This window comes from Aethalodelphis obliquidens, unplaced genomic scaffold (genome assembly GCF_003676395.1).
Source record: "Aethalodelphis obliquidens isolate GAN/ISIS:26980383/991018 unplaced genomic scaffold, ASM367639v1 scaffold16, whole genome shotgun sequence".
Classification (NCBI taxonomy): Eukaryota; Metazoa; Chordata; class Mammalia; order Artiodactyla; family Delphinidae; genus Aethalodelphis; species Aethalodelphis obliquidens.
The window spans coordinates 18,101,006-18,127,700 of NW_020837960.1; the positions used below are offsets into that span (position 1 = coordinate 18,101,006).

Below are 26,695 nucleotides of genomic sequence, written 5' to 3' on the forward strand. Positions count from 1 at the left end.
ACTTGAAAGTCCCAATCCTTCTATACAAGAAGCCTCTTATCTTCATAGCTGTGGCCTGTGGGCCAGGCTTCTTTCTAACTAACACACACATAGAGGGTGACTACAATTCTCTCCAGAGACCAGGGAAGCTGGCAAGTGTCATCTTCATGCTTTCCATCTTCCCAGCCCCAAGTCGCCAGTGTCTCTGAGAAAGGAGCTTGTGTAAATATCTGGTGACCCAGCTTTTGTGGCTGCCTCGCTGAGGACACATCCTTTGACAGACTGGCTCTTGCGGCCAGTGAGGCATGTGTTCACAGGTTCAATGGGACAGGAGCAAACAAAGAAACAGTTCTTAACTGGCTGTCGCCCCAAGGCTCAGCACAGAGTGAGAAGACAGATTCTCCTCTCTGGGACACCGACAGATCTAGGAACACCCTCCCTTCTTGGAGCCACTAAGAATAAAGTAGCCTGCTTAAACACAAAGGTTTGAGAGAGAACCAACTAGGGCAGGGATGAACAATAATTTTATCTATTACATGAGGCCACTACTTCAGACTGGGAGAGGTGGCTGATTTCTCTAGTGCATACATACCAACATGGAAAGTCAAAGAAACAAGAATATATTCCAAATGGAAGAACAAGATAAAATCTCAGAAAAAAACCTTAGTGAAATACAGATAAGTAATCTACCTGATGAAGAGTTCAAAATAATGGTCCTAAAGATGCTCATGAGTTCAGGAGCACATCTGATGAACAAAGGGAGAACTTCAACAAAAGATAGAAAATATAAGAAAGTACCAATGGAAGGTACAGAGCTGAAGAATATAGTAACTGATGTGAAAAATATACTAGAGGGGTTTAACAACAGACTAGAGGAAGCAAGAGAAAGGGTTAGTAAACTTGAAGACAAGGTACTGGAATTCATCAAATCAGAGAAAGGAAAAAAATGAAAAAGAGTGAAGATAGATTAAGGGACTTAAGGGACACCATCAAGCAGACCAACATTTGCATTATAAGGGTCCCAGAAAGAGGAGAGAGAGAAAAACAGGCAGAAAACTCAGTTTAAATAATAGCTGAAAATATTCCTATCCTGGGGAAAGGAACAGACATCCAGGTCCAAGAATTCCAAATAAGATAAACCCAAAGAGACCCACACTAAGACACATTACATGTAGTTAAAGTGTCAAATTTAAATGCAAGGAGAGAATCAAAATCAGCAAGAGAAAAACAATTTACATACAAGGGAACCCTCATAAGACCATCAGCAGATTTTTTCAGGAGAAACTTTGCCGGCCAGAAGGAAGTAGCATGATATTTTTAAAGTGCTGAAAGAAAAAAACTGCAAACCAAGAGTATGCTAACGAGCAAAGCTGTCCTTCAGAATTGAGTTGATGTTTGTTAAGTCAAATCATTTTGCTATACACCTTAAACGTATATAGTAATGTATGTCAATTATATCTCAATAAAACTGGGGAGGGGGGGAGAAATAAAGGGTTTTCCAGATGATCAAAAGCTAAAGGAGTTCAACCTCACAAGACTGGCCTTACGAGAAATATTAAAGGTACTTTTTACAAACAAAAGGATGCTAATTAGTAACAGAAAAACATGAAAGTATAAATCTTACTGGTAAAGGTAAATTTATAGTAAAATTCAGTATAATCTAATGTTGTAAAGGTGATGGGTTAATCACTTATAAAGCTAGCATAACAGTTAAAAGACAAAAGTGGTAACAATAAATGTAACTACAATAATTTGCTAATGGATACACAAGATAAAAAGGTGTAAACTGTGACATCAAAATGTGAAAATGTAGAGCTTTCAAACTTAAGTTGTTATCAATTTAAAATAGACTGTTATAAATATAAGTTGTTTTTTGTAAGCCTCATGGTACCCCAAAGCAAAAACCCATAGTATATACACAAAATATAAAGAGAAGGTAATCTAAGCATGCTAATGCAGGAAATTATCAAATTCCAAAGGAAGAGAGCAAGAAAAGAAGGAGTAGAGGAATTACAAAACAGCCAGAAAACAGTGAACAGAATGGCAATAAGTACATACCTGTTAATAATCACTTTAAATGTAAATGAACTGAATGCTCCAATCAAAAGACATAACGTGGCTAAGTAGATTAAAAAAACAAGATACATCTATATGCTGCCTACAAGATACGTCAGATGTAGGAATACACATAGTTTGAAAGTGAAAGGATGGAAAAAGATATTCCATGCAAATAAAAGACAAAAGAAAGCTGGGGTAGGTATACTTATATCAGACAAAATAGACTTTAAGAAAAAGACTAATTAGAGACAAGGTCATTTTGTAATGATAAAGGGATTAATCGAACAAAAGGATATAACATTTGAAAATAGCTATGCACCCAACATAGGAGCACCTAAATATATAAAGCAAATACTAACAAACATAAAGAAATATACAACAATACAGTACTAATAGAGGACTTCACGTTCACCAGTGGATCGATCATTCAGACAGAAAATCAATAAGGAAACATTAGCCTTAATGACATGTCAGACCAGAGAACTTAACAGATATATACAGAATATTCCATCCAAGAGCAACAGAATATATATTCTTCTCAAGCACACATGAATATTCTCCAGGATACATCATATGTTAGGCCACAAAACAAATCTTAATAAGTTTAAGATGACTAAAAATACATCAACTGTCTTTTCCAACCAAAATGTTAGAAACTTGAAGTTAATTACAAGAAGAAAACTGGACAATTCACAAGTATATGAAGACTAAACAACATGCTACTGAACAACCAATGGGTCAAAGAAGAAATTAAAAAATACTTTGAGACAATAAAAATGGAAATGCAACATACAAAACTTATGGGATATAACAAGAGAATTTCTTGCTATAGAGGGGAGTTCGTAGTGATAAATGCCTACATCAAGAAACAAAAAAGATCTCAACCTATCTCTATACCTCAAGTAACTAGAAAAAGAACAAAGAAGCTCAAATTTAGTGGAAGGATGGAGATAACAGATCACAGTGGAAATAAATGAAATAGAGACAAAAAATAGAAAAGATTAACAAAACTAAGAGCCAGTTCTTTGAGAAGACAACAAAATTGACAGACCTTTAGCTAGACTCATCAAGAAAAGAAGAGGACTCAAGTTAGAAATGAAAGAGGAAAGATTAAAATGGATAACACATAAATACAAAGTATCATAAAGGACAACTATGAACAATTAGGTGCGAACAAATTGAACAGCCTAGAAGAAATGGATAAATTCCTAGGAACATACAACCTACAATGACTGAATCACTGAACAAATAGAAAATCTGAACAGACTGATCACTAGTAAGGAGACTGAATTAGTAATCAATAGTCTTCTAACAAAACTCCAGAGTCAGATGGCTTCCTAGTGAATTCTACCAAACATTTAAAGAAAAAATTAATGCCAATCCTTCCCAAACTCTATCAAAAAAAAACAGAAGAGGAGGGAACACTTCCAAACTCATTTTACAAGGTCAGCATTACCCTGAAACCAAATCCAGACAAGGATGCCATAAGAAAAGAAAACTACAGGTCAATATCCCTGATGAACATAGATGCAAAAATCCTCAACAAAATATTAGCAAATTAATTCAACAATACATTAAAAGGATTGTACACCATGTTCAAGTGGGATTTATTCCACGGATGCAAGGATGGTTTGACATCTGCAAATCAATTGGTGTGATACACCACATTATCAAAATGGAAGATAAAAATCATAATCTTATCTCAATAGATGCAGAAAAAGCATTTGACAAAATTCAACACTCATTTATGAAAAAAACTTTCAACATATTGGGTATACACGGAACATACCTCAACATGATAAAAGCCACATATGACAAGCCGACAGCTAACTCAGTGGTGAAAAGCTGAAAGCTTTACCTTTATGATGAGAAACAAGATAAGGATTCCAACTCTCACAACTTTTATTCTATGTATTATTGCAAGTTCTAGCCAGGGCAGTTAGGCAAGAAAAAGTTATAAAAGCCTTCCAAGTCAGAAAGACGGAAGTATTCTAAGAACTCATTTATTACTAAGGATGTTAACCATTTGTCATGCAGTGTAAATGAAATGCCATATTTTATTGCCATCAATTTACTATGGTGTTTTGTATTTTGGTTTTGTATTAAAATATAATCATGTTGTGTTTTTTTTAAAAAAAGGAGTAAAACTGTCACTATGTACAGATGAAATGCTATTATATAGAGAAAATCCAAAAGCCTGTGCTATAAAACTATTTGAATAAATTCAGTGAAGTTGCAGGATATAAAAATCAATATATCACTGATGAACATAGATGCAAAAATCCTCAACAAAATACTAGCAAACAGAATCCAACAGCACATTAAAAGGATCATACACCATGATCAAGTGGGGTTTATTCCAGGAATGCAAGGATTCTTCAATATAGGCAAAGCAATCAATGTGATAAACCATATCAATAAATTGAAGGAGAAAAACCATATGATCATCTCAATAGATGCAGAGAAAGCTTTCAACAAAATTCAACACCCATTTATGATAAAACCCCTGCAGAAAGTAGGCATAGAGGGAACTTTCCTCAACATAATAAAGGCCATATATGACAAACCCACAGCCAACATCATCCTCAATGGTGAAAAACTGAAAGCATTTCCACTAAGATCAGGAACAAGACAAGGTTGCCCACTCTCACCACTCTTATTCAACATAGTTTTGGAAGTTTTAGCCACAGTAATCAGAGAAGAAAAGGAAATAAAAGGAATCCAAATCAGAAAAGAAGTAAAGCTGTCATTGTTTGCAGATGACATACTATACATAGAGAATCCTAAATATATTAAAAATTTGTTTTGTTTCTATACACTAATAGCAAACTATCAGAAAAAGAAATTTTAAAAAACACCACTTACAATTGCATCAAAAGAATAAAATACATAGGAATAAATTTATCCAAGAAGATCAGTGATATATACATTGAAAACTGTAAGACTTTGGAGGGAGGAATCAAGATGGCAGAAGAGTAGGATGTGGAGCTTACCTCCTCCCACAAATACATCAGAAAACACCTACAAGTGGAATGATTCACACAGAACATCTACTGAACACTGGCAGAAGACCTCAGACTTCCAAAAGTCCAAGAAAACTTCCACATAACCAGGCAGGACAAAAGAAAAAAACAGAGAGTTGAGGGGAGCTTTCCAAGATGGAGGGAGAGTAGGAGAACGTGGAGTTCATCTCTCCCTATAGACACATCAAGAATACATCTACAAATGGAACAATTCTCACAGAGCACTTGCTGAACACTAGCAGAGGACCTCAGACACCTAAAAGGACAAGAAAGATCCCCACATAGCTGGGTAGGATGAAAGAAATAAGGTAAAAGGAAGAGGAGAGGAAACAGGATGCAACCTGCACCCCTGGCAGGGAGCTGAAAGAGAGGTTCCCGCATCTGGGGAAGCCCCTTCACCACCTGGAAGATCAGCTGGGACAGAAGGGAGCCTCAGGGGCTTGGAGGAGAGCCCAGCAAATGGTCTGTGATAGGACAGAGTGAGACCTACACAGATGGTCCATGCCACAGCAGTCCTGCATGCCCCAGCCTGAGACAGGTGTCCGCCAGTACACATGGGGGCTGGGTGGTGGAATGTGGGGTTTGGAGAGCAGACCCGGGGGGAGACCATTGTTGGCTGTAAGGAGACAGCCTGTGGGGACAGGAGTGAGGAGCTCCGCAACTGGGAATGCTCATGGAGGAAGCCTGGACCACCACAACAGAGAAGTACCATGGTTGAGTGACGTGCAAAGGGCAGGGCCACCATCACATCCTCTCTCCTCACACACCAGCCCCTGCCTCCACAGGCACTAGGGAGGGCTCCACCAGAGCCAGCTCACACGCCCCTGCCATCACCTCCCCTGCAACCCCCGTGCAAGCCTGGGTGACCCGCTCACCCTGCTTGCCACCTGATGAGCTTGCATGTTCCAGTCCCTACCCCAGCACCCTCCCACCTAGGCAGCCTGCTCGCCCCAATCACTGCCTCAGCTCCTTCCTGCCTGATAGGCTCATGTGCTCCGGCAACCTCTGGAGCAGACTCCAGTGGGAAGAACATATGCACAGGTGGGGCTGAAACCACACCTGAGCCCCAGGGGCCGTGTGACTAAGGAAGAAGAGCTGAAATTGCTCTTCAAGGCTGCACGAACCACGGAGTTACATCTCTGCTGGCAGCTTCCTAAATTCAGCACCTGTGAAACATCTGAAAGGACAACAAGCTCTCCTGCAGCTGGGATGGGTCTGGCTTCAGCAGCTGTGGGCTTTGTGGGCACATACATGTGGGAGTTGGTCCAGGCCAGAGTCTGAGCTGCCTCTATAGCTCCCACAGCGGGTCTAGGTGCATGACTACTGCAGTCCTGGGACCTGACCTCAGTGTATCTGTGCCAGTGATCTGCTGAAAACACCTGAGAGTCACCAGGGCCAGTTGCCAGCATCCCCACAGATAAGGGCAGACTGAGAGCAGTGCCAACAACAGTGTACTTTGTGAGTCCGCACAATGGGCAAAAGGGGGCACAACAGAGCACATTCACAGGTGAACAGCTCCAGAGCAGGAATACTCAGTGGCTTGTCTCCCAGTGGGAGTGCTCCAGTCCCACCTGCCTCACACCGCAGATCAGAAACACAGCTAAGAAACAGATCTGGGGGCCTCTACTCCAAAAACTCGGGAGCAGACCCTGCCCCTGACCAGGGCAGTGACAACCACAGAGCAAAGGGGAGGCCCCACTCAATATCCAGTGCAGGCTCTGGTCACCACAACACCAATCAAACCCCCTGTCAAGGGGATAATGGCAAAGCCTCTGAACGAGCCTCACCCACCAGGGGTCAGACACCAGAAACAAGGAATTACGATCCTGGAGCCTGTGGAAAGATGACCACAAACACAGTAAGTCTGACAAAATGAAAAGACAAAGAAATACGTTGCAGACAAAGGAGCAAGATAAAAACCTACAAGGACAACTAAATGAAGAGAAGGCAATCTATCTGAAAAAGAATTCGGAGTAATGATAGTAAAGATGATCCAAGATTTCAGAAAAAGAATGGAGGTGCAGATCAAGAAGAAACAAGAAACGTTTAACAAAGACCTAGAAGAACTAAAGAACAAACAAACAGAGATGAATAATACAATAACTGAAATGAAAAATACACTAGAAGGAATCAACAGCAGAATAACTGAGGCAGAAGAATGGATGTGACCTAGAAGACAGATGGTGGAAATCTCTGCCACGGAACAGAATAAAGAATGAAAAGAAAAGAGGACAGTCTCTCAGACCTCTGGGACAACACTAAATGCACCAACATTTGAATTATAGGGGTCCCAGAAGAAGAAGAGAAAAAGAAAGGGTCTGAGAAAATATTTGAAGAGATTATAGTCGAAAACTTCCCTAACATGGGAAAGGAAATAGTCACCCAACCAAGTCTAGAAAGTGCAGAGTCCCATACAAGATAAACCCAAGGAGGAAAACGCCAAAACACATATTAATCAAACTAACAAAAATTAAACACAAAGAAAAAATATTAAAAGCAGCAAGGGAAAAGCAACAAATAAAAGGGAATTCCCATAAGGTTATCAGCTGATTTTTCAGCAGAAATTCTACAGGCCAGAAGGGAGTGGCGTGATATATTTTAAGTGATGAAAGGGAAAAACCTGCAACCAAGACTACTTTACCCAGCAAGGCTCTCATTCAGATTCAGCAAAGAAATCAAAACTTTACAGACAAGCAAAAGCTAAGAGAATTCAGCACCACCAAACCAGCTTTACAACAAATGCTAAAGGAACCTTTCTAGGCAGGAAACACAAGAGAAGAGAACAAAAGAGGAAGGGAAGAAAAACGACCTACAGAAACAAATCCAATGATCTATATTTCTGTTTTTGTGCCAGTACCATACTGTCTTGATTACTGTAGCTTTGTAGTATAGTCTGAAGTCAGGGAGCCTGATTCCTCCAGCTCCGTTTTTCTTTCTCAAGATTGCTTTGGCTATTCTGGGTCTTTTGTGTTTCAATACAAATTGTGAAATTTTTTGTTCTAGTTCTGTGAAAAATGCCAGTGGTAGTTTGATAGGGATTGCATTGAATCTGTAGATTGCTTTGGGTAGTATAGTCATTTTCACAATGTTGATTCTTCCAGTCCAAGAACATGGTATATCTCTCCATCTATTTGTATCATCTTTAATTTCTTTCATCAGTGTCTTATAATTTTCTGCATACAGGTCTTTTGTCTCCTTAGGTAGGTTTATTCCTAGGTATTTTATTCTTTTTGTTGCAATGGTAAATGGGAGTGTTGTCTTAATTTCATTTTCAGATTTTACATCATTAGTGTATAGGAATGCAGCCTCTTCAATAAGTGGTGCTGGGAAAACTGGACAGCTACATGTAAAAGAATGAAATTAGAACACTCCCTAACACCATACACAAAAATAAACTCAAAATGGATTAAAGACCTACATGGAAGGCCAGACACTATCAAACTCTTAGAGGAAAACATAGGCAGAACACTCTATGACATAAATCACAGCAAGATCGTTTTTGACCCACCTCCTAGAGAAATGGAAATAAAAACAAAAATAAACAAATGGGACCTACTGAAAAAGCTTTTGCACAACAAATGGGACCTACTGAAAAAGCTTTTGCACAACAAAGGAAACAAATGGGACCTACTGAAAAAGCTTTTGCACAACAAAGGAAACCATAAACAAGATGAAAAGACAGCCCTCAGAGTGGGAAAAAATATTTGCAAATGAAGCAACCGACAAAGGATTAATCTCCAAAATTTACAAGCAGCTCATGCAGCTCAATATCTAAAAAACAAACAACCCAATCCAAAAATGGGCAGAAGACCTAAATAGACATTTCTCCAAAGAAGCATACAGATTACCAACAAACACATGAAAGAATGCTCAACATCATTAATCATTAGAGAAATAGAAATCAAAACTACAATGAGATATCATCTCACACCAGTCAGAATGGCCATGATGAAAAATCTACAAACAATAAATGCAGGAGAGGGTGTGGAGAAAAGGGAACTCTCTTGCACTGTTGGTGGGAATGTAAATTGATACAGCCACTATGGAGAACAGCATGGAGGTTCCTTAAAAAACTAAAAATAGAACTAGTATATGACCCAGCAGTACCACTACTGGACATACACCCTGAGAAAACCATAACTCAAAAAGAGTCATGTACCACAATGTTCACTGCAGCTCTATTTACAATAGCCAGGACATGGAAGCAACCTAAGTGTCCATCGACAGATGAATGGATAAAGAAGATGTGGCACATATATACAATGGAATATTACTCAGGCATAAAAAGAAACAAAGTTGAGTTATTTGTAGTGAGGTGAATGGATTTAGAGTCTCACAGAGTGAAGTAAGTCAGAAAGAGAAAAACAAATGCTGTATGCTAACACATATATATGGAATCTAAAAAAAATAAAAAAGGTCATGAAGAACCTAGGGGTAAGATGGGAATAAAGATGCAGACCTACTAGGGAATGGACTTGAGGATATGGGGAAGGGGAAGGGTAATCTGGGACAAAGTGAGAGAGTGGCACAGTCATAGATACACTACCAAATGTAAAACAGATAGATAGTGGGAAGCAGCCGCATAGCACAGGGAGATCAGCTCCGTGCTTTGTGACGACCTAGAGGGGTGGGATAGGGAGCGTGGGAGGGAGGGAGATGCAAGAGGGAAGAGATATGGGGATATATGTATATGTATAACTGATTCACTTTGTTATAAAGCAGAAACTAACACACCACTGTAAAGCAATTATACTCCAATAAAGATGTTTAAAAAAAAACCCAAAACGGTTAACAAAATGGCAATAGGAAAATACATATTTATAATTACCTTAAATGTAAATGGATTAAGTGCTCCAACCAAAAGATACAGACTGGCTGAATGGATACAAAAACAAAACCTGTATATATGCTGTCTACAAGAGACCCACTTCAGACCTAAGGACACATACAGACAAAGTAAGGGGATGAAGAAAGATATTCCATGCAAATGGAAATCAGAAGAAAGCTGGAGTAGTAATACTCATATCAGACAAAATAGACTTTAAAGACTGTTACAAGAGATAAGGAAGGACACTACATAATGTTCAAGGGATCAATCCAAAAAGAAGATATAACAATTGTAAATATATATGCACCCAACATAGGAGCACCTCAATATATACGGGAAATGCTAACAGCCATAAAAGGAGAAATTGACAGTAACACAATAATAGTGGGGGACTTTAATACCCCACTTGTACCAATGGACAGATCATCCAGACAGAAAATTAATAAGGAAACATAAGCCTTAAATGACACATTAGACCAGATGGACTTAATTGATATTTATAGGAGAGTCCATCCCAAAGCAGCAGAATACACTTTCTTCTCAAGTGTACACAGAACATTCCCCAGGATAGATCACATCCTGGATCAGAAATCAAGCTTCAGTAAATTTAAGAAAATTGAAATCATGTCAAGCATCCTTTCCGACCACAATGCTATGAGATAAGAAATCAATTACAGGGAAAAAAACTGCAAAAAACACAAACACGTGGAGGCTAAACAATATGTTACTAAATAACCAGTGGATCACTGAAGAAATCAAAGAGGAAATCAGAAAATACCTAGAGACAAGTGATAACGAAAACACAATGATCCAAAACCTATGGGGGCTTCCCTGGTGGTGCAGTGGTTGAGAGTCTGCCTGCCGATGCAGGGGACATGGGTTCGTGCCCCAGTCTGGGAAGATCCCACATGCCGCGGAGCGGCTGGGCCCGTGAGCCATGGCCACTGAGCCTGCACGTCCGGAGCCTGTGCTCCGCAACAGGAGAGGCCACAACAGTGAGAGGCCTGTGTACCCCAAAAAAAAAAAAAAAAAAAAAGCCTATGGGACACAGCAAAAGCAGTTCTAAGAGGGGAGTTTATAGCAATACAGTCTTACCTCAAGAAATAAGAAAAATCTCTAACAACCTAACCTTAAACCTAAAGCAACTAGAGAAAGAAGAACAAACAAATCCCAAAATTAGTAGAAGGAAAGAAAGCGTAAGATCAGAGCAGAAATCAATGAATTAGAGATAAAGAAAACAATAGCAAAGATCAATAAAACTAAAAGCTGCTTCTTTGAGAAGATGAACAATATTGATAAACCTTTAGCCATACCCATCAGGAAAAAGAGGGAGAGGACTCAAATCAATAAAATTAGAAATGAAAAAGGAGAAGTTACAATGGACACCACAGAAATACAAAGGATCATAAGAGATTACTACAAGCAACTATATGCCAATAAAATGGACAAATTCTTAGAAGGGTACAACCTTCCAAGACTGAACCAGGAAGAAATAGAAAATATGAACAGACCAATCACAAGTAATGAAATTGAAACTGTGATAAAAGTCTTCCAACAAACAAAAGTCCAGGACCAGATGGCTTCACAGATGAATTCTATCACATTTAGAGAAGAGTTAACAACTACCCTTCTGAAACTCTTCCCAAAAATTGCAGGGGAAGGAATACTCCCAAGGTCATTCTATGAGGCCACCATCACCCTGATACCAAAACCAGACAAAGATGTCACAAAGAAAGAAAACTACAGGCCAATATCACTGATGAACACAGATGCAAAAATCCTCAACAAAATACTAGCAAACAGAATCCAACAGCACATTAAAAGGATCATACACCATGATCAAGTGGGGTTTACCCCAGGAATGTAAGGATTCTTCAATATACGCAAATCAATCAATGTGATACACCATATTAACAAATTGAAGGAGAAAAGCCATATGATCATCTCAATAGATGCAGAAAAAGCTTTCGACAAAATTCAACACCCATTTATGATAAAAACCCTCCAGAAAGTAGGCATAGAAGGAACTTACCTCAACATAATAAAGGCCATATATGACAAACCCACAGCCAACATCGTCCTCAGTGGTGAAAAACTGAAAGCATTTCCACTAAGATCAGGAACAAGACAAGGTTGCCCACTCTCACCAGTATTATTCAACATAGTTTTGGAAGTTTTAGCCACAGCAATCAGAGAAGAAAAAGAAATAAAAAGAAACCAAGTCGGAAAAGAAAAAGCTGTCACTGTTTGCAGATGACATGATATTATACGTAGAGAATCCTAAAGATGCTACCAGAAAGCTTACACCATATACAAAAATCAACTCAAAATGGATGAAAGCCTTGAACACAAGGCTTGAAACCATAAAACTCCTAGAAGAAAACATAGGTGGTACACTCCTTGAGATTGTTTTTGGTGTCAAATTGAAATTATCATCACCAAGACCAAAGGCAAAAGAAGCAAAAAATAAACAAGTGGGACTACATCAAACTAAAAATCTTTTGTACAGCAAAGGAAACCATCAACAAAATGAAAAGGCCACCTACCAAATGGAAGAAAATATTATAAAGAATTCATACAACTCAATAGTAAAAAAGCAGACAACCTGATTAAAAAGTGCGCTGAAAGTCTGAATAGACATTGTTCCGCAGAATACATACAGATGGCCAACAGGTAAGAAATGATATTCAACATCACTAATAATCAGGGAAATGAGAATCTAAACCACAAAGTGGTTTAGATACCACCTTATAACTATTAAATGGCTTTTATCAAACAGATAAGAAATATTAAGTCTTGGCGAGAATGTGGAGAAAAGGGAACCCTTGTGCACCGTTGGTAGGAATGTAAATTGGTGTGGCCACTACGGAAAGTGGTGTGGAGGTTCCTCAAAAAATAAAAATAGAACTACCATATGATCCAGCAGTTTTAATTCTGTGTGTTTATCTGAAGGAAATGAAAACACTAACTTGAAAGGATATTTGCACTCTCCACGTTGATTGTAGCATTATTTACCATAGTCTAGACATGGAAGCAACCTAAGGTAAGGGTCCATCTGTGGATGAATGGAGAAGATGTGGTGTGTGTGTGTGTACACACACACACACACACACACACACACACACAGAATATTATTCAGCTATAAAAAAGAATGGAATCCTGTCATTTGTGACAACATGGATGTACCCTGAGGGCATTATGCAAGATAAGCCAGAGAAAGACAGATACCATATGATCTCACTTATATGTGGAATTAAAACAACAAGAATAAAAAACCTAACTCATAGATTCAGAGAAGAGATTGGTGGTTGTTATGGGTGGGTGATCAAAAGGTACAAACTTCCAGGACTTCCCTGGCGGTCCAGTGGTCAAGACTCTGCACTTCGATTGCACTGGGCCAGGGTTCGATCCCTGGTCAGGGAACTAAGATCCCACATGCTGCACAGTGCAAAAAAAAAAAAAAAAGCCAAAAGGTACAAACTTCCAATTATAGAATTAATAAATCCGGCGATTTAATGTACAGCTTGGTGACTATAGTTAATACTGTTTTGTATATTGAAAGTTGATGGGAGAGTAGATTTAAAGTTGTCATTGCAAGAAAAAACATAACTATGTGTGGTGATGGATTAACTAGACTTATTGTGATCATTTCACAATATATACAAATAATATGTTGTACACCTGAGACTAATATATGTTATATGTCAATTATATTTCAATAAAAATTTTAATTAAATTAAAAAAATTTTTTTGAAGACAACATAGGCTTTTTCTGGGGGTAGTGCTCTTAGTGGGTATATGAAACCTAATCCAGAGGACAGTGAAAGGAGAAGCAAAATACGATGCTTTTATTTAGAACAAAAATCCGGTTTCTCATGTGAACCCATTGCCCAATTTCCTTGAGACTGCCCCTAATTCTTATGAGTCCCTGGGTTAAAAGGTCTTTTGCTGGCTCACTGCATAACAGACAGTGCCACACTGGTTGTGTTTCTGCCCAGGACAGAACAGGAGGAAATGACCTTTCTTGGAAAGAGGAGGTGTGAGGGTGAGAGAAAATGCCCTGACCATGATCGACCCATGAGACACTGCACAGGCTTACTGGGTCAGGGATAGAATCACCCTTCCTAGGAATTCCATCCATGTGTCTGTTGAGACACGCTGATCCTTGAAAAAGGCCTTTTTACTCCTTCCATTGCAAACTGCCCAGGCTCGAAGTTCCATGTGAAGCTCATGGGTCACTTACTGCATTTCAGCTTTTTGGTGATTTCAGGGACACAACCAGATCTCCCTGGCTGGTTGCCTTTAGGCAGAGTCATTGATGTAATGCTACTGTGTTCCTTAGAGAAAGTTCCATAAACAGCAAAGAGGGAACTACTGGATTCCAGTGAGTCAGCTAGCCCGCACTGCTTCAAAGAGAAGCAAAGGAAGCCATCCTCAAGGTACAGTGCTGCTGTCACGTGGAGAAGCTCCCGAGGGGCAGCCCTGAGAGCCGAAAGCTGGGGGAGGAAGGAGGCTTTTCCAGAGTGTTGTTTCACTCTGGAAAAGTCCACTGGGGAAGAGCTTCTCGAAACATCTTTGATGGTTCATTATCAGATTCTAGTGTTCCTGGTCAAGTCAGACGGGCAGACAGGAAAGGTCAGAAATAGAGCCATCGCCATGGGAAGGACACCAAAAGTAGGGCCATCCTTTGCATATGTGAGTTGTCATCAGACAGACAAGACCCTGCTTTTAGAAGCTGACTTCTCTGCCTCCAGGCAGAGCTGGAGAAAACCACCAGATCTGCTGCAGGCACATCCCACGGGCACAGCAGCCCTGGGCAGACCCCGGGAGCAGGGGCTGTGAAGCCTCGCAGCCAACCTCCTCCAACTCCCCACCCCAGGATCCTGCATCATCACCGGCCAATGCTGTGCCAACTGGAATCCCACCTGCCCAGCAGCCACCTCTACGGTGCACGTGGGCACCCCTCCAGTGAAAAACACTGGCTACCACCTCTCTTCAAAGAAGATATTAGGATTTAGCTGGACTCCTGCCTTCACGATGCAGTAAAAAAAATAAGAGCACAGTGATGAAAATCTCTGCAAAGCCACCAAGGATGCGTCCTCTGCTAGCTGTTCCTGATTTTGAGTCTAATTTAACACCACTCTGTCTCTGACCGTGGAAAGCTTCAGATGTCTCCAAACAGTTCCTCAAGTTGGAACCTTGGCCTTTTGCTTCTCATGGAGCAGTATTCACAGAGGCTTCCTCTTTCAGGCAGATTCTGACTGCAAGCATGCTCACCCAGAGCATGCCCCTCGAATAAGACTCTGAACATGCAAGTTACAGGGTGGTACATACTTACTGGGGCACCCAAGGGACTCAGCCCTTTGGAAAAATAAGATAGACCTCTTAATTAATAAACACTGTCCCCCCACTGGAAGTAGGCTCTGTACCTGAGGACTTCCTTCTCTAAAGAGCCTCATGACTTATTTTCTCTCTTATTTAGCCAAACTCAAATGATTGAGAAAACTGGTTTGTCTCTTCAACAGCCACTCAGCTGTCACACCTCCCAGGTACACATGGGCCTTCTGAGGCCACTCCTGACCCCATCCCAAAGCTGTGACTCTTCATTCATGCTTAAGTTCCTGCTGTGTATTGGGTACTGGTCAGGGTATGTGCTGAGCAGGATCTCCCTCGTGAAGCACAGGGCCTTGCAGAGAAGATGGATCACTAACCAGAGCAGTACAGCACAGAGTCAGAATGGCTGGGTTGGGAGTTCAGGGGATACTGGAGCACAGAGCAGCAAGCCCTGGTGAGTGGGTCATACCCCAGGAGGAACGAGTTTGGCTCAGCACCTTCCTTGCCATATTCAGTGAGGTCCCCATGCACATAAAATGCAAGTAGAATGGCCTTGTAGAGTGTGATCTTTACGAGAACCATATCTTACAACCTGTACTAAAAACATTTTGCATCATATTCTTTAAGAATCTATAATTTAGACCATCAGAAACCTCCGTAATTGCTGCTCTTGACCTTCAGCTCCTTAAACCACCCTTAGCAGAACAGCTTGAGAATTTCATTATGCTGTACAGAGACTGTTGGGCAGGAAGACAGCAGGTCACGGGGACAAAGACACCCCCCCCCACACAGAATTAGAGACTGAGGATTAAGAAGAGGATCCGTAACCCTCCCAGACTTCAGACAACACTACAAAGCTACAGTAATCAAAACAGCATGGTAGTGGCACAAAAACAGACATATGGATCAATGGAACAGAATAGAGACCCCAGAAATAAACCCACACACATATCATCAATTAGGCTTGGACAAAGGAGGCAAGAATATACAATGGAAAAAAAGCAAGTGGTGTTGAGAAAGCTAGACAGCTGCATGTAAACTCCCTCACACCATACAAAAAAATAAACCCAAAATGGCTTAAAGACTTAAATATAATACATGACACCATAAAACACCTAGAAGAGAACATAGGCAAAACGTTCTCTGACATAAATCATACCAATGTTTTCTTAGGTCAGTCTCCAAAGGCAATAGAAATAAAAGCAAAAGTAAACAAATGAGACCTAATCAAACTTATAAGCTTTTGCACAGCAAAGGAAATCATAAAACGAAAAGACAACCCACAGGCTGGGAGAAAATATTTGCAAATGATGCAACTGACAAGGGATTAATCTCCAAAATATACAAACAGCTCATACAACGCAATAACAAAAGAACGAACAACCCAATCAAAAAAATGGGCAGAAGACCTAAAGAGACATTTCTCCAAGGAAGACATACAGATGACCAACAGGCACATGGAAAGATGTTCAGCATTGCTCATTATTAGAGAAATGCAAATCAAAACTACAATGAGGTATCACCTAATACCAGTCAGATTAACCATCATCAAAAAGTCTACAAATAATAAATGCTAGAGTGGGTGTGGAGAAAGGGGAACCCTCCTATACCATGGGCAGGAATGTAAATTGGTACAGTCACTATGGAAAACAGTATGGAGGTTCCTTAAAAAACTAAAAATAGAGCTACCATATGATCCAGCACTCCTGGGCATATATCCAGAGAAAACCGTCATTCAAAAAGATAAATCCACCCCAATGTTCACGGCAGCACTATTTACAATAGCCAAGACATGGAAGCAACCTAAGTGTCCATCGATAGATGAATGGATAAAGAAGATGTGGTACATACATACAATGGAATATTACTCAGCCATAAAAAAGAATGAAATCATGCCATTTGCAGCAACATTGATGAACCTAGAGATTATCATACTAAGTCAGACAGAGAAAGACAAATATCATATGCTATCCGTTATGAGTGGAATCTAAAATACGATACAAATGAACTTACCTGCAAAACAGAAACAGACTCACTGTCATAGAAAACAACTTATGGTTACCAAAGAGGAAAGGCAAGAGGGATGGATAAATTAGGAGTTTGGGATTAGCAGATACACACTACCATCTATAAAATAGATGAACAACAAGGATTTACTGTGTAGCATAGTGAACTATACTCAGTATCTTGTAATAACCAAAATGGAAAAGAATCTGAAAAAGAATATAGAGGGAGAGGGAGCTTGCGCAGACAACAGCACGCCCCTGATGAGGCTCCTCTCACTTCTCAGGGCTCGCCTCTTGTTTTGGTTCATGCCCCCAGCCTCTGCTCAGGCTGCCTCTGTGCCTGTGTGCCTTTCCATGCCACGCCCACTGCCCTCCAGTTGACAAACCCCTCTTCCACTTCCAAGATTCTGTCCAGTCATGACTTCAAGGCAAGCTTTTTCTACCCTCTCCCCGTGCTGCCTCACCCCCTCTGTAAAATCAACCCCTCCCCCCTTGGTGCCCCAAACGCCCCCATTATATCGCCGCTCACTTTATCATTGTGGCTCACCTTATTACACTTGACCGTTGTATTGTTAATTGTGGGGGGCTAAGATCGTGTCTTATTCAAAATTATCTGTGCCTGGTCCTCCAGACCTTTTTCACATCAGAGCACACAGGAAACGATAATATTTCTGTGGTACAAGAGGCTGCTGGTGACAGAGATCAGTCCTCAGCACACCTTTATAACCCAGGCAAAGCTTAAACACACCAGTTGAGGAGCTCCGCTTAAAAGACTCTCAGTTAATGTTGATTGAAAAACAATGAGTCAGTCGGTCTGTTTATAGGATTAAGAGATATCTGGAATTAGGCAAAAAAGATCTAAGAAATCAGTGAAAGGAATGGTCCTATAGAAAAAACCATAATGAGTGAACATGGCCCCAGCAGAAGGATAAGTCTGTGTATTTCTTACCCACACGGTCAGGGTCTCCTTGACCAATACTAGACTCCATCCCCAAGCTGACCTACAGCGCTGCTTTCCAGGCACCTGGTCTGTAATCAAGCCGAGCTGCTTGCTCCCCGCTCCCTGCAACTCCCTTGCTTACCTGCCAACAGTCAGCCCGTTTGTCTTGGCCTCTCTCTCCAGCACAGCCTCCTCTCCACGCGTGCCACCCACTAGGACGACAGCCGCCCATCTCCATGGCCACCTCCAACTGAAGACTCCTGTGCTCCCGCGGGCAGGCACGGCCTCTCGCTCTTCGGCCTAGTATTGTGCCTGTCTTCACACGCCCTTGTCTGAGTTCTTTTTGTCTCCGATCCTGTCAATGAGATAGAAGGTTCATGTGGTTGGGGACAGTCCTTCTCATTGTAGTGTCTCCTCCTTTACCTGTAATAGGTACAAATAAGTGTGTATTGCATTGAATAAAATTTCCCAGGTGGCTATAACAAAACCAGGTTCCTGTCTAACAGGGAGGTGGGGGACTTGCCTGTCCAGGGAAGAGCCAATGTCTCGTAGCCTGCTGGGTGCTAGGAAATAGCCCTTATAGTAAACTGCACTCAGCCCTCTTGTTGCAGGGATTCATAAATCAGGTAATCCTATACAGAGCAGAGCCAGACCCACTGTCCCCAGATCCATTATCTGGGTGGTAAGTAATCCAGACTTTGGCCTGCAGGCCTGGTGAACCAGACCAGGGAGAGAACCCGAGAGCAGCAGCCCCAGGGGTGCATGAGAATCGGAAGTGAAGCCCCAGTTCTGTGCAGCAGAAACAGCTTCCTGCAGAGCTGCAGGGAAGGTCAGGGAGACTAGGAGGACAGGGCGGAGTGTTAAAGGGTGAAACTGCTTGTCCAAGCCCTGTGGGGCATCCACGGGGTTAGTCAGTAGTCAACCGCCCCCTTTCCCATACAGTTTCTGAAAGGCAAAATAGCTGAGTATCGTGGAGTTCCTTAGAGCAAGTAAATAAATGCCAATTTCCTGATAGCCCTGCACTCTTTGAAGATGTACTGCCCTGAATCGTAGGCCACCCCTAGGCTGTGTCCTGATGTTCACACGTGCACTGGAGTCAAGTCCCATCCCGATCCTTCCATGCTGCCGTCAGTAGTATTTCCAAACAGTGGGGCTTTGGTTGGAGGGAGATAAACCCTTCAAGCAACCTTCTTGCATTGAATGGTAATTCTTGTCTCCCCTCTCCTGCTCAGCCAGGCCTCATGCTTGTGGCTAATCTGTCGAGCATCCTTGCGTGTGCACTGGAAGACGTACCGTTCCCTGTCGTGACAAGGGACTGCGTCTCCCCCTGGGTTTGGGGATGTCTGCTCAGACTGAGAAGTCTGATCTGTATTCCCCCAAGCTCCGCTACCTCTGTCTTTGCTTTAGAATTTGGAGAATGAAATTTCTGGTAATGCTTTACTGCCGAGACATTGCCAGAAGTTTCCAGTCATCAGGAAATGTGTCTCACGTTCTGTTAACAGCGGAATCCCCGTCCCCGGTGACCGCCAGTCCTGCACTGATGTGATATGCCCTCTTCCCCCTGCAGGCACAGAGGGTACGCAGGAAGTGCCCTAAACCCAGCAGAGCTCACCACGCCTCAGAGCAGAAAGCTGGGTCCACGCCTTCTCCGAGTGCCGCTGCACAGAGCCAGACCCCTGGCAGTGGCCCGCAGCCCCCGATGGACACTTCAGACCCGGGGTTCGGCCAGACAGGCCTGCCTACCCGGCAGCCGCAGGACTTGGCCAGACCAGCCGGCAGCCCTCCCAGCCTCCCCTGGCCTTTCCAGAGAAGCAAGTCCCTGTTTTGTTTGCCCACGGGAGACCCCTCCCTGGCCTCCTCAGCTGAACCACTGTGCTTTGCAAACACAGACGGCCCGGGACAGAGGGCGTCGGAGCGGAGGCACGGCCACCTCCTCTCCATCGATGACTTAGAGGGGGCCCAGGAGACGGACGTGGACACGGGGCTGCGGCTCTCCTCCTCCGACCTGTCCGTGGTCTCTGCATACTCTGCACCCAGCAGGTTCTGCAGCCCCGTGGAGACACTGCTCCCCTCCGAAAGATGCAGCAGCCTCTGGTCAGAGCGCAGGGCTTCCAGAGAAGGACCCCTGCCCGCTGGGGGCGGCGTGACCACAGAGGCCTCCTGGGCTGCCCTCCCTCTGTTCACCAAAGGGCCTTCCAGCTCCTCGGCCACAGCTGTCACCACTTCCCCAGCTTCCGACACCTCCTGGCTCCCAGAGTCACCCCCAGAACTCCCTTACGATGCTCCCGACGCCCAGCAGACTGGCAGAGGCGTCCTGCCACCCTCAGTGCTGGCCGGAGGCGCGGACAACGACGTGGAGGAGGAATTCTACATCTGAACACACCCCACTCTTGTCTTTCAGACCCACAGGCTCAGGTGCCCCTGCCCCTCTGGGGTCTGCACGCCACCCGTGTTCTCGGCCCCGCGTCCCCAGGTCCTCCGGAATCTAATTATCTGTCTCACGGGGTCATTATTAGCACGTTTGACACACCACCCGTCACCTGCAAGGTGGTGGGCTCAGTGGAAATATACTGGGATTTTTATGCAAATAAATTCTCAACAAACTTAAGGCATAAAATATATGTTTTGAATACTCAGTTCCATTTGAGATATGGTTTGGTGCACTTATTTAAATGCTTCATATAATTATTTGAAATGGAAAGAAAACCTAGTCAGCTGGAGTTGATTTCACAATTTTTCATGCTGGGAAGGAAAAACAATTAAAGCCAAAAAACGTTGAATGTGAGAAAGATACCAAGTGACTTGTATGAGAGATTAGTGCGCATAATTCCACCTTACTGGATTCTCCATCTCTGTTTACCTTACCAGGGAGCAGTGGCCCTGAGAATTTCCAGGTACCGTTACAGTGAAAGGAGTCACTGTAGTGCATTTATAATACGATTTTGAGTTCCCAAAACTAGATCTGCACACATCTTTCAAACACATTCACTGTAACAGCTGGGGGTCTACAGAACTCCGCTATCTAGATTTGCCTGGATCAATGAGGAAGAATCGTTCTCGGAGTTACAGAATAGTAGGTTATTAGACATAGTGGGTATTCTTAAGTTGCTTCAATTTTTAAAACCACAATCCAAGGGCTATACATACACAGATCTGTGCAAATGACAGGAACCATATTTTGTACTGCTTTCTCCAGTAAACATGCATCATCACACACCCTTTTTCATGTTTAAATAATTCATAACACTTTTAACTGGCATTTTGATTGCACAGGTTAATAAATGCACTCCCCTCTTCTCCAAGCGGGAAGCTTTACACAGAATGCTGTCGTGAACCAACACTGCTGCACGCGTGCATAGGAGCCTTAATTAAAGCTGGAGCTCTAACCTGACCTTGGCCTTACCCGCCACTGCCTGCTTCTGCCACAGCGTGAACAGTATTTAAATCTCACCTCTCTCCCACTCCAGTAAGGGTATGTTTACAATTCCAGCCTCTACAGTGCCAAGTGCTGGCGTCGGGGACAACGCCGAGCTGTCCCTAGTTGCTGTATACCTTTGGGGAAGAGCACAGACTTGCCTGCCTTGCTTACGTCCCACTCTGGTGCTCCCTGCCTGAATGACTCACGGCCCCGTTTACACCTCTCTGGAAGCGCCCACACCAGCCCAGACACAGCTTCAGAATCCTCTTCAACACAGTCCTCCCGGCAGCCGTTACCAGCGATCAGACTCGAGCTGAAGCCTCAAGTCTTTGCCATCCCTGTAATGAGAACCTTACCTCCTACCCCGAACATCCCGCATATTCCAGGACTCCGAATTACAATATTCTGCTCTGATTTAAGTAAATAAAAATATGGTCTTCTGGGATTCCCTGGTGGCGCGGTGGTTGAAAGTCCGCCTGCCGATGCCGGGGACACGGGTTCGTGCCCCGGTCCGGGAGGATCCCACATGCCGCGGAGTGGCTGGGCCCGTGAGCCATGGCCGCTGAGCCTGCGCGTCCGGAGCCTGTGCTCCGCAACGGGAGAGGCCACAACGGTGAGAGGCCCGCGTACCGCAAAAAAAAAAAAAAAAAAAAAATATGGTCTTCTATAATTCTAGACCAGGAGCGAGCAAATTTTTTTAAAGGGCTAAATAATAAATACTTCCAGCTTTGCCAGCCGTACAGTCTCTGTCATTATAGTGTGAAAGCAGCCTATGATATATAAATGAATGGGAGCGGCTGAGTTCCAAGAAAATTTATTTTACAAGAACGGGTGGAGGGTCAGATTTCGCCCAAAGGTCGTAGTTTGCCAACCCCTGTGCTAGACTGACGTTGATTTGAGATCTCGGCCACGGTCAACGATAAAGAACAGAGGGTTGCATCCCTCTGCTGCTGTGGTGCCCGAGACCAAGAAAATACACTGTAGGGGCCACACTGGTGACTACAGAACCACAGGGCTCAGAGCAGCGTGGGGCTTCTTTCCGCAGAGATGATGCCTAGAAGGCCATCCACCTGCTGCCCGGAAATGTGACTCACAGACGGTAGCTGATGATGCAAAACAACACGCTAATCACTCAGGGTGCTGACGCAGCCCCAGGGAGCAGTAGACAAGCTCAGGATAGCAAAAGTCACCGAGGCATCCACGAGTAGACCCGCGGCCAGGTGACGGCTCCTCCTGTCTTCATCCTCATCAGTGCCCTTAGTTCAGAATATTCACACACACCCCCTACAGATGCTTCAGAGCACAGCTCTGATGCACTCTGCCCCCGTCCTTTCTCACCGACCCCTGCCTCAGCACAGTGTAGTCTACCAAACTGAGTGACCCCAAAAGATGTCAGCAAACCCCTTCAAAAGCAGAAAATGCAAGATGCCCGCCATAACACAAGGGGAGAAGGGGAGAGAAGCCCACCGCAGACCCCACTCAGATGCTCCCCTCCCCACAGACGGCAGTCACTCCGAGGAGGAGTCACAGAGACACTACTGAGGGCATCGCTCCCTTTTCTGACCTACCGCTAGCATTGTCCTCATCCAGGAGGGCTCCTGATACCCACTGGTAGATCCTGACTCTTTTGGATTATTATTGTGATAGATGCTGGCATACTGTAGGTGCTCAATAAATTTGTTCAATTAAAAAAAATTGAGGTTGTCTCATAAATTTATTTTTCTCCTGGATTTGGCTCTGTGATGGAGGACATCTAGACTTTAACCCTAGTTTTTTGTTATTTAATGGACAAAACGTCTCCTTGACCTTGCAGTTCCCCCTAACATTGCCCTGGGGGTGCAGGGGTGTTAGTAAGTGCCCTGGTCTAGTTCCCAGCCCATCCCTTACTTGCCTCTTTTCCACATAAGACTCCCCAAATTACTACTCCCGGTCTGACCATGGCCCACCCTACATACCACCTAGTATCTGCTTTAAAGATCAAATGTTTCTCGGGGGTCCCTAATGGACCTGGAGAGTGAGCCCTACCGAAATCATCTTGGGTCACCCATGGGGGAGGGGGAGGGTGGTACCCATGGGGGAGGGTGGTGAGCCACCGAAGAGACTTTTGTGACGGTCGAGGGGCTGATGTGTGGAGTACAAGGTAGGTTGTAGCACTGGCTGCTGCTTGAGCCCTGAGACCCGAGGACAGGGGAGCGGTCACATGGAAGCCTGCTGGGCTGCACCGTCTAGCACCTTCCAGGTGAGGCCAAATGTTTACTTGTATTGGGAAGACCCTTGAACCCATGGCTGATCTCTTTAGACCCTTGTGAATCAGGAGAAGTGCAGGTACTTCCTATCCCCCTACTGGGCTTTCTGAAGACGAATGAATTCTCCATTCCACCAGGTAAGAGGCACCTGAGTAGACACATAGAATTCCTAGAAGAGATTTTTAAGAGCAAATAAACTGTTGAGAGCTTCTCCCTTCCCAGCCCTCAGAGCGCTATCATGACCAGTTCTGGCCAGTGACCCCAAGTCTGAATTTCACGCAAGCAGCGGGAACAGCTGGTTCGTCGCCTTCCCCACCCTGCCCTGGGCCACGTTGCACCACGTTCCCGGTCTGGACATAAATGCCCCCTCCTGATTTGTAGGATTCCGCTTCTCTTTAATTCTCTAGAAACACAATTGATCAGATACTATTAGAGGCTTGAGAAAACAACATGAGAAATTGGCATGAATAAAAATGGATTCTCAAAGGAAACATCTTTTGTCACAATTATTATAACAAATAGATTCAGGAGGGTTCAAGAACCTGAATTTAAAGGTTATAGAATTACATTCTTCCAGCTTCTACTGAAGGCTGTTTTCTAGTCTTGGGCATAGAGGCCTAGATACAAAATGGCTTTAAATGACAATTTCTCTTAGTGAATAACAGAGGCAAACATTAATGGTGATGTTCACGTCAGACAGAAGTCACCAGAACACTTGGGGGTGCTGAAAAGCCCCTTCCCTGCGCCCCTATAACACACCCCCTAAACTCTCTGTGTGTGATGAGGGTCCCACCTCCCCCTGCCTTGGATGGTGTAGAAAGTGGAGCTGCTTCCATGGAGGATGCACAGCCCCCAGCTGGCCTAGTCTGGTTCAGAGCTGCCCCACCTTATTTGATCTCATAGGTTGAACATCTGAAAGAAGCCAGCCAGACTCCCTCAGGTCAGCTTTGCCCAGACCCTAGAACTAAAGCTAGTGCGTTCTGGACAGGAGCAGCTCTCAACGTGGTTAGCACAGTCCAAGAAATGGCCAGAAATGCTTATACAGAAACGCTTTCAGGCCAAATCGCCTGGCTAAGAAGGGCTGTGGGAAGGCTTTGGTGCCACCTAGTGGCCATCGTGCCCAGGAGGGCCAACGACTGCCCTTTTCTTCGCAGAAGACTCCACCCGGATGAACACAGGGAGGCCCTTCACTTCCACGTACTAGTCTGCATTTAATTGTTTTATTTCCACAAGGTATTGAAGCAACTGAAATTACAGTTATATAAGGTGATGCAAGGGCTAAGGAAAAAAAGTCTAGAAATACTCGAACCATAAAGAAAAACTGCTGCAGATGAATTTCCTAGAAGCCAAAGCAAAAAGGGAAACATGAGAAGCTTAGTGATGGTTCTCATTTACAATTAGAGAATCTGGTGACATTGTCTTATTTCATTGTAATTTAAGTTGCCTCAATGCTGTTTCTCAACAGAAACCAAGTTTTTCTTAGCAAAGATGTCTAAAATCACTTTCTCCTCACAGACTTAGAGAACAAACTTATGGTTACCGGGGGAAAGGGTTGAGGGGAGGGATAGACTGGGAGTTTGGGATTGACACGTACACACTGCTATATTTTAAATAGATAACCAACAAGAACCTACTGTATAGCATAGGGAACTTTGTTCAATATTTTGTAATAACCTAAATGGGAAAAGAATTTGAAAAAGAATAAATACATGTATATGTATAACTGAATCACTCTGTCGTACACCTGAAACTAACAGAACATTGTTAATCAACTATACTCCAATATAAAATAAGTAAAATAAATAAAAATAAGTCAAATCAGTTTCTCAGAAGAGCATTTTCATAAGGGATTTCCTCTGTAGGGTTTTTCTGGACCAAGTTGGTAGCGTTCCTGCTTGAAGGGTGGAACTTACAAGACCTGGAGGAGTGGACACAGCCTGCCGCTTTGGATAAGCCTCCCTGGACATCTCCAGCCATACTGTAGGAAGAGGGAAATTTGCCTCTGGGCAGAAAGCCTGGAAGCTGGCTTCCTCCAGTCTCTTGAGACCAGATCTGTAAAGTTCGGCAAACAGAGGGCAAGTGGTGAGGCCCACATCCTCCTGGGAGACGGCAGGCTCCTACCCACGGTTCTAGCCTTGTGGATAGAAAGCCCACATCGACTGGAGCCCCCCTGCATCTTCATCCACATTCTGCAGTTCCAAAGTCAACTCCAATTGTCTAACACCCCTCCCCACTACCTCCACTGGTTACAGGAGCTTCTAGCACTTTGAAGGCCTTCCAGGTAAGTTATAAATCCCCTCAGCCCACCCTCCACTGAGATTCCTGAAAACTGATAGGAATTCAGTTCCCTGTACCTCTTTTTTCAGTGATCTGAGTGGATTTACTCATTCATTCAACAAGAATTTACGGAGCCCCACTATGTGTCAGGCAGTGGGCCGTTTGTGGCTTTTTTTTAATTTATAGGAGAGATTTATTTGAAGAAATATTATTGTACAACATATAAAAACTACATAAAGTCTTAATTTCCCCTCCTAGGCTGGTAAATTTGATATAATGAATAAACAAAAACTTTTAAAATCCAGAATGCACAAAGTACTGCACAGTTTGATCACTAAGTCAAATTAGTTGACAACCAAACCTCACAGAACAGCTTCACGTCAGCCAAGGGGACCTGGGACTGAATAGGAGAGACGCCATCTCATCCTCAGGGAACGAACGAACTACTACTCCCACCGTGACTAGTTACCTCTTACCTGCAGATTTTTTTTTTTTTGAAGATTTTCTTTCTATTTTTTAAAAATAATATTTATTGATTAACAAATATTTATTGAGTATATATCGTGTACTGCTATAAAGTGAATGG

The 26,695-nt window shown here is 43.2% G+C and overlaps 1 protein-coding gene across 3 annotated transcripts in view; it reads left to right on the plus strand.

Annotated features, from left to right (window-relative positions):
• The window catches only part of FAM124A (family with sequence similarity 124 member A), a 107,617-nt gene extending 85,586 nt beyond the window's left edge, over window positions 1–22,031 (plus strand). The window contains exon 4 of one of the 3 annotated variants that reach the window (XM_027116377.1): window positions 19,736–22,031. In XM_027116377.1, coding sequence (XP_026972178.1) covers window positions 19,736–20,545 — 810 coding nt within the window. In that variant the 3' untranslated portion in view covers window positions 20,546–22,031. The other 2 variants (XM_027116378.1, XM_027116379.1) reach the window with 2 other exon arrangements.
• Window positions 22,032–26,695: the final 4,664 nt, after the last annotated feature.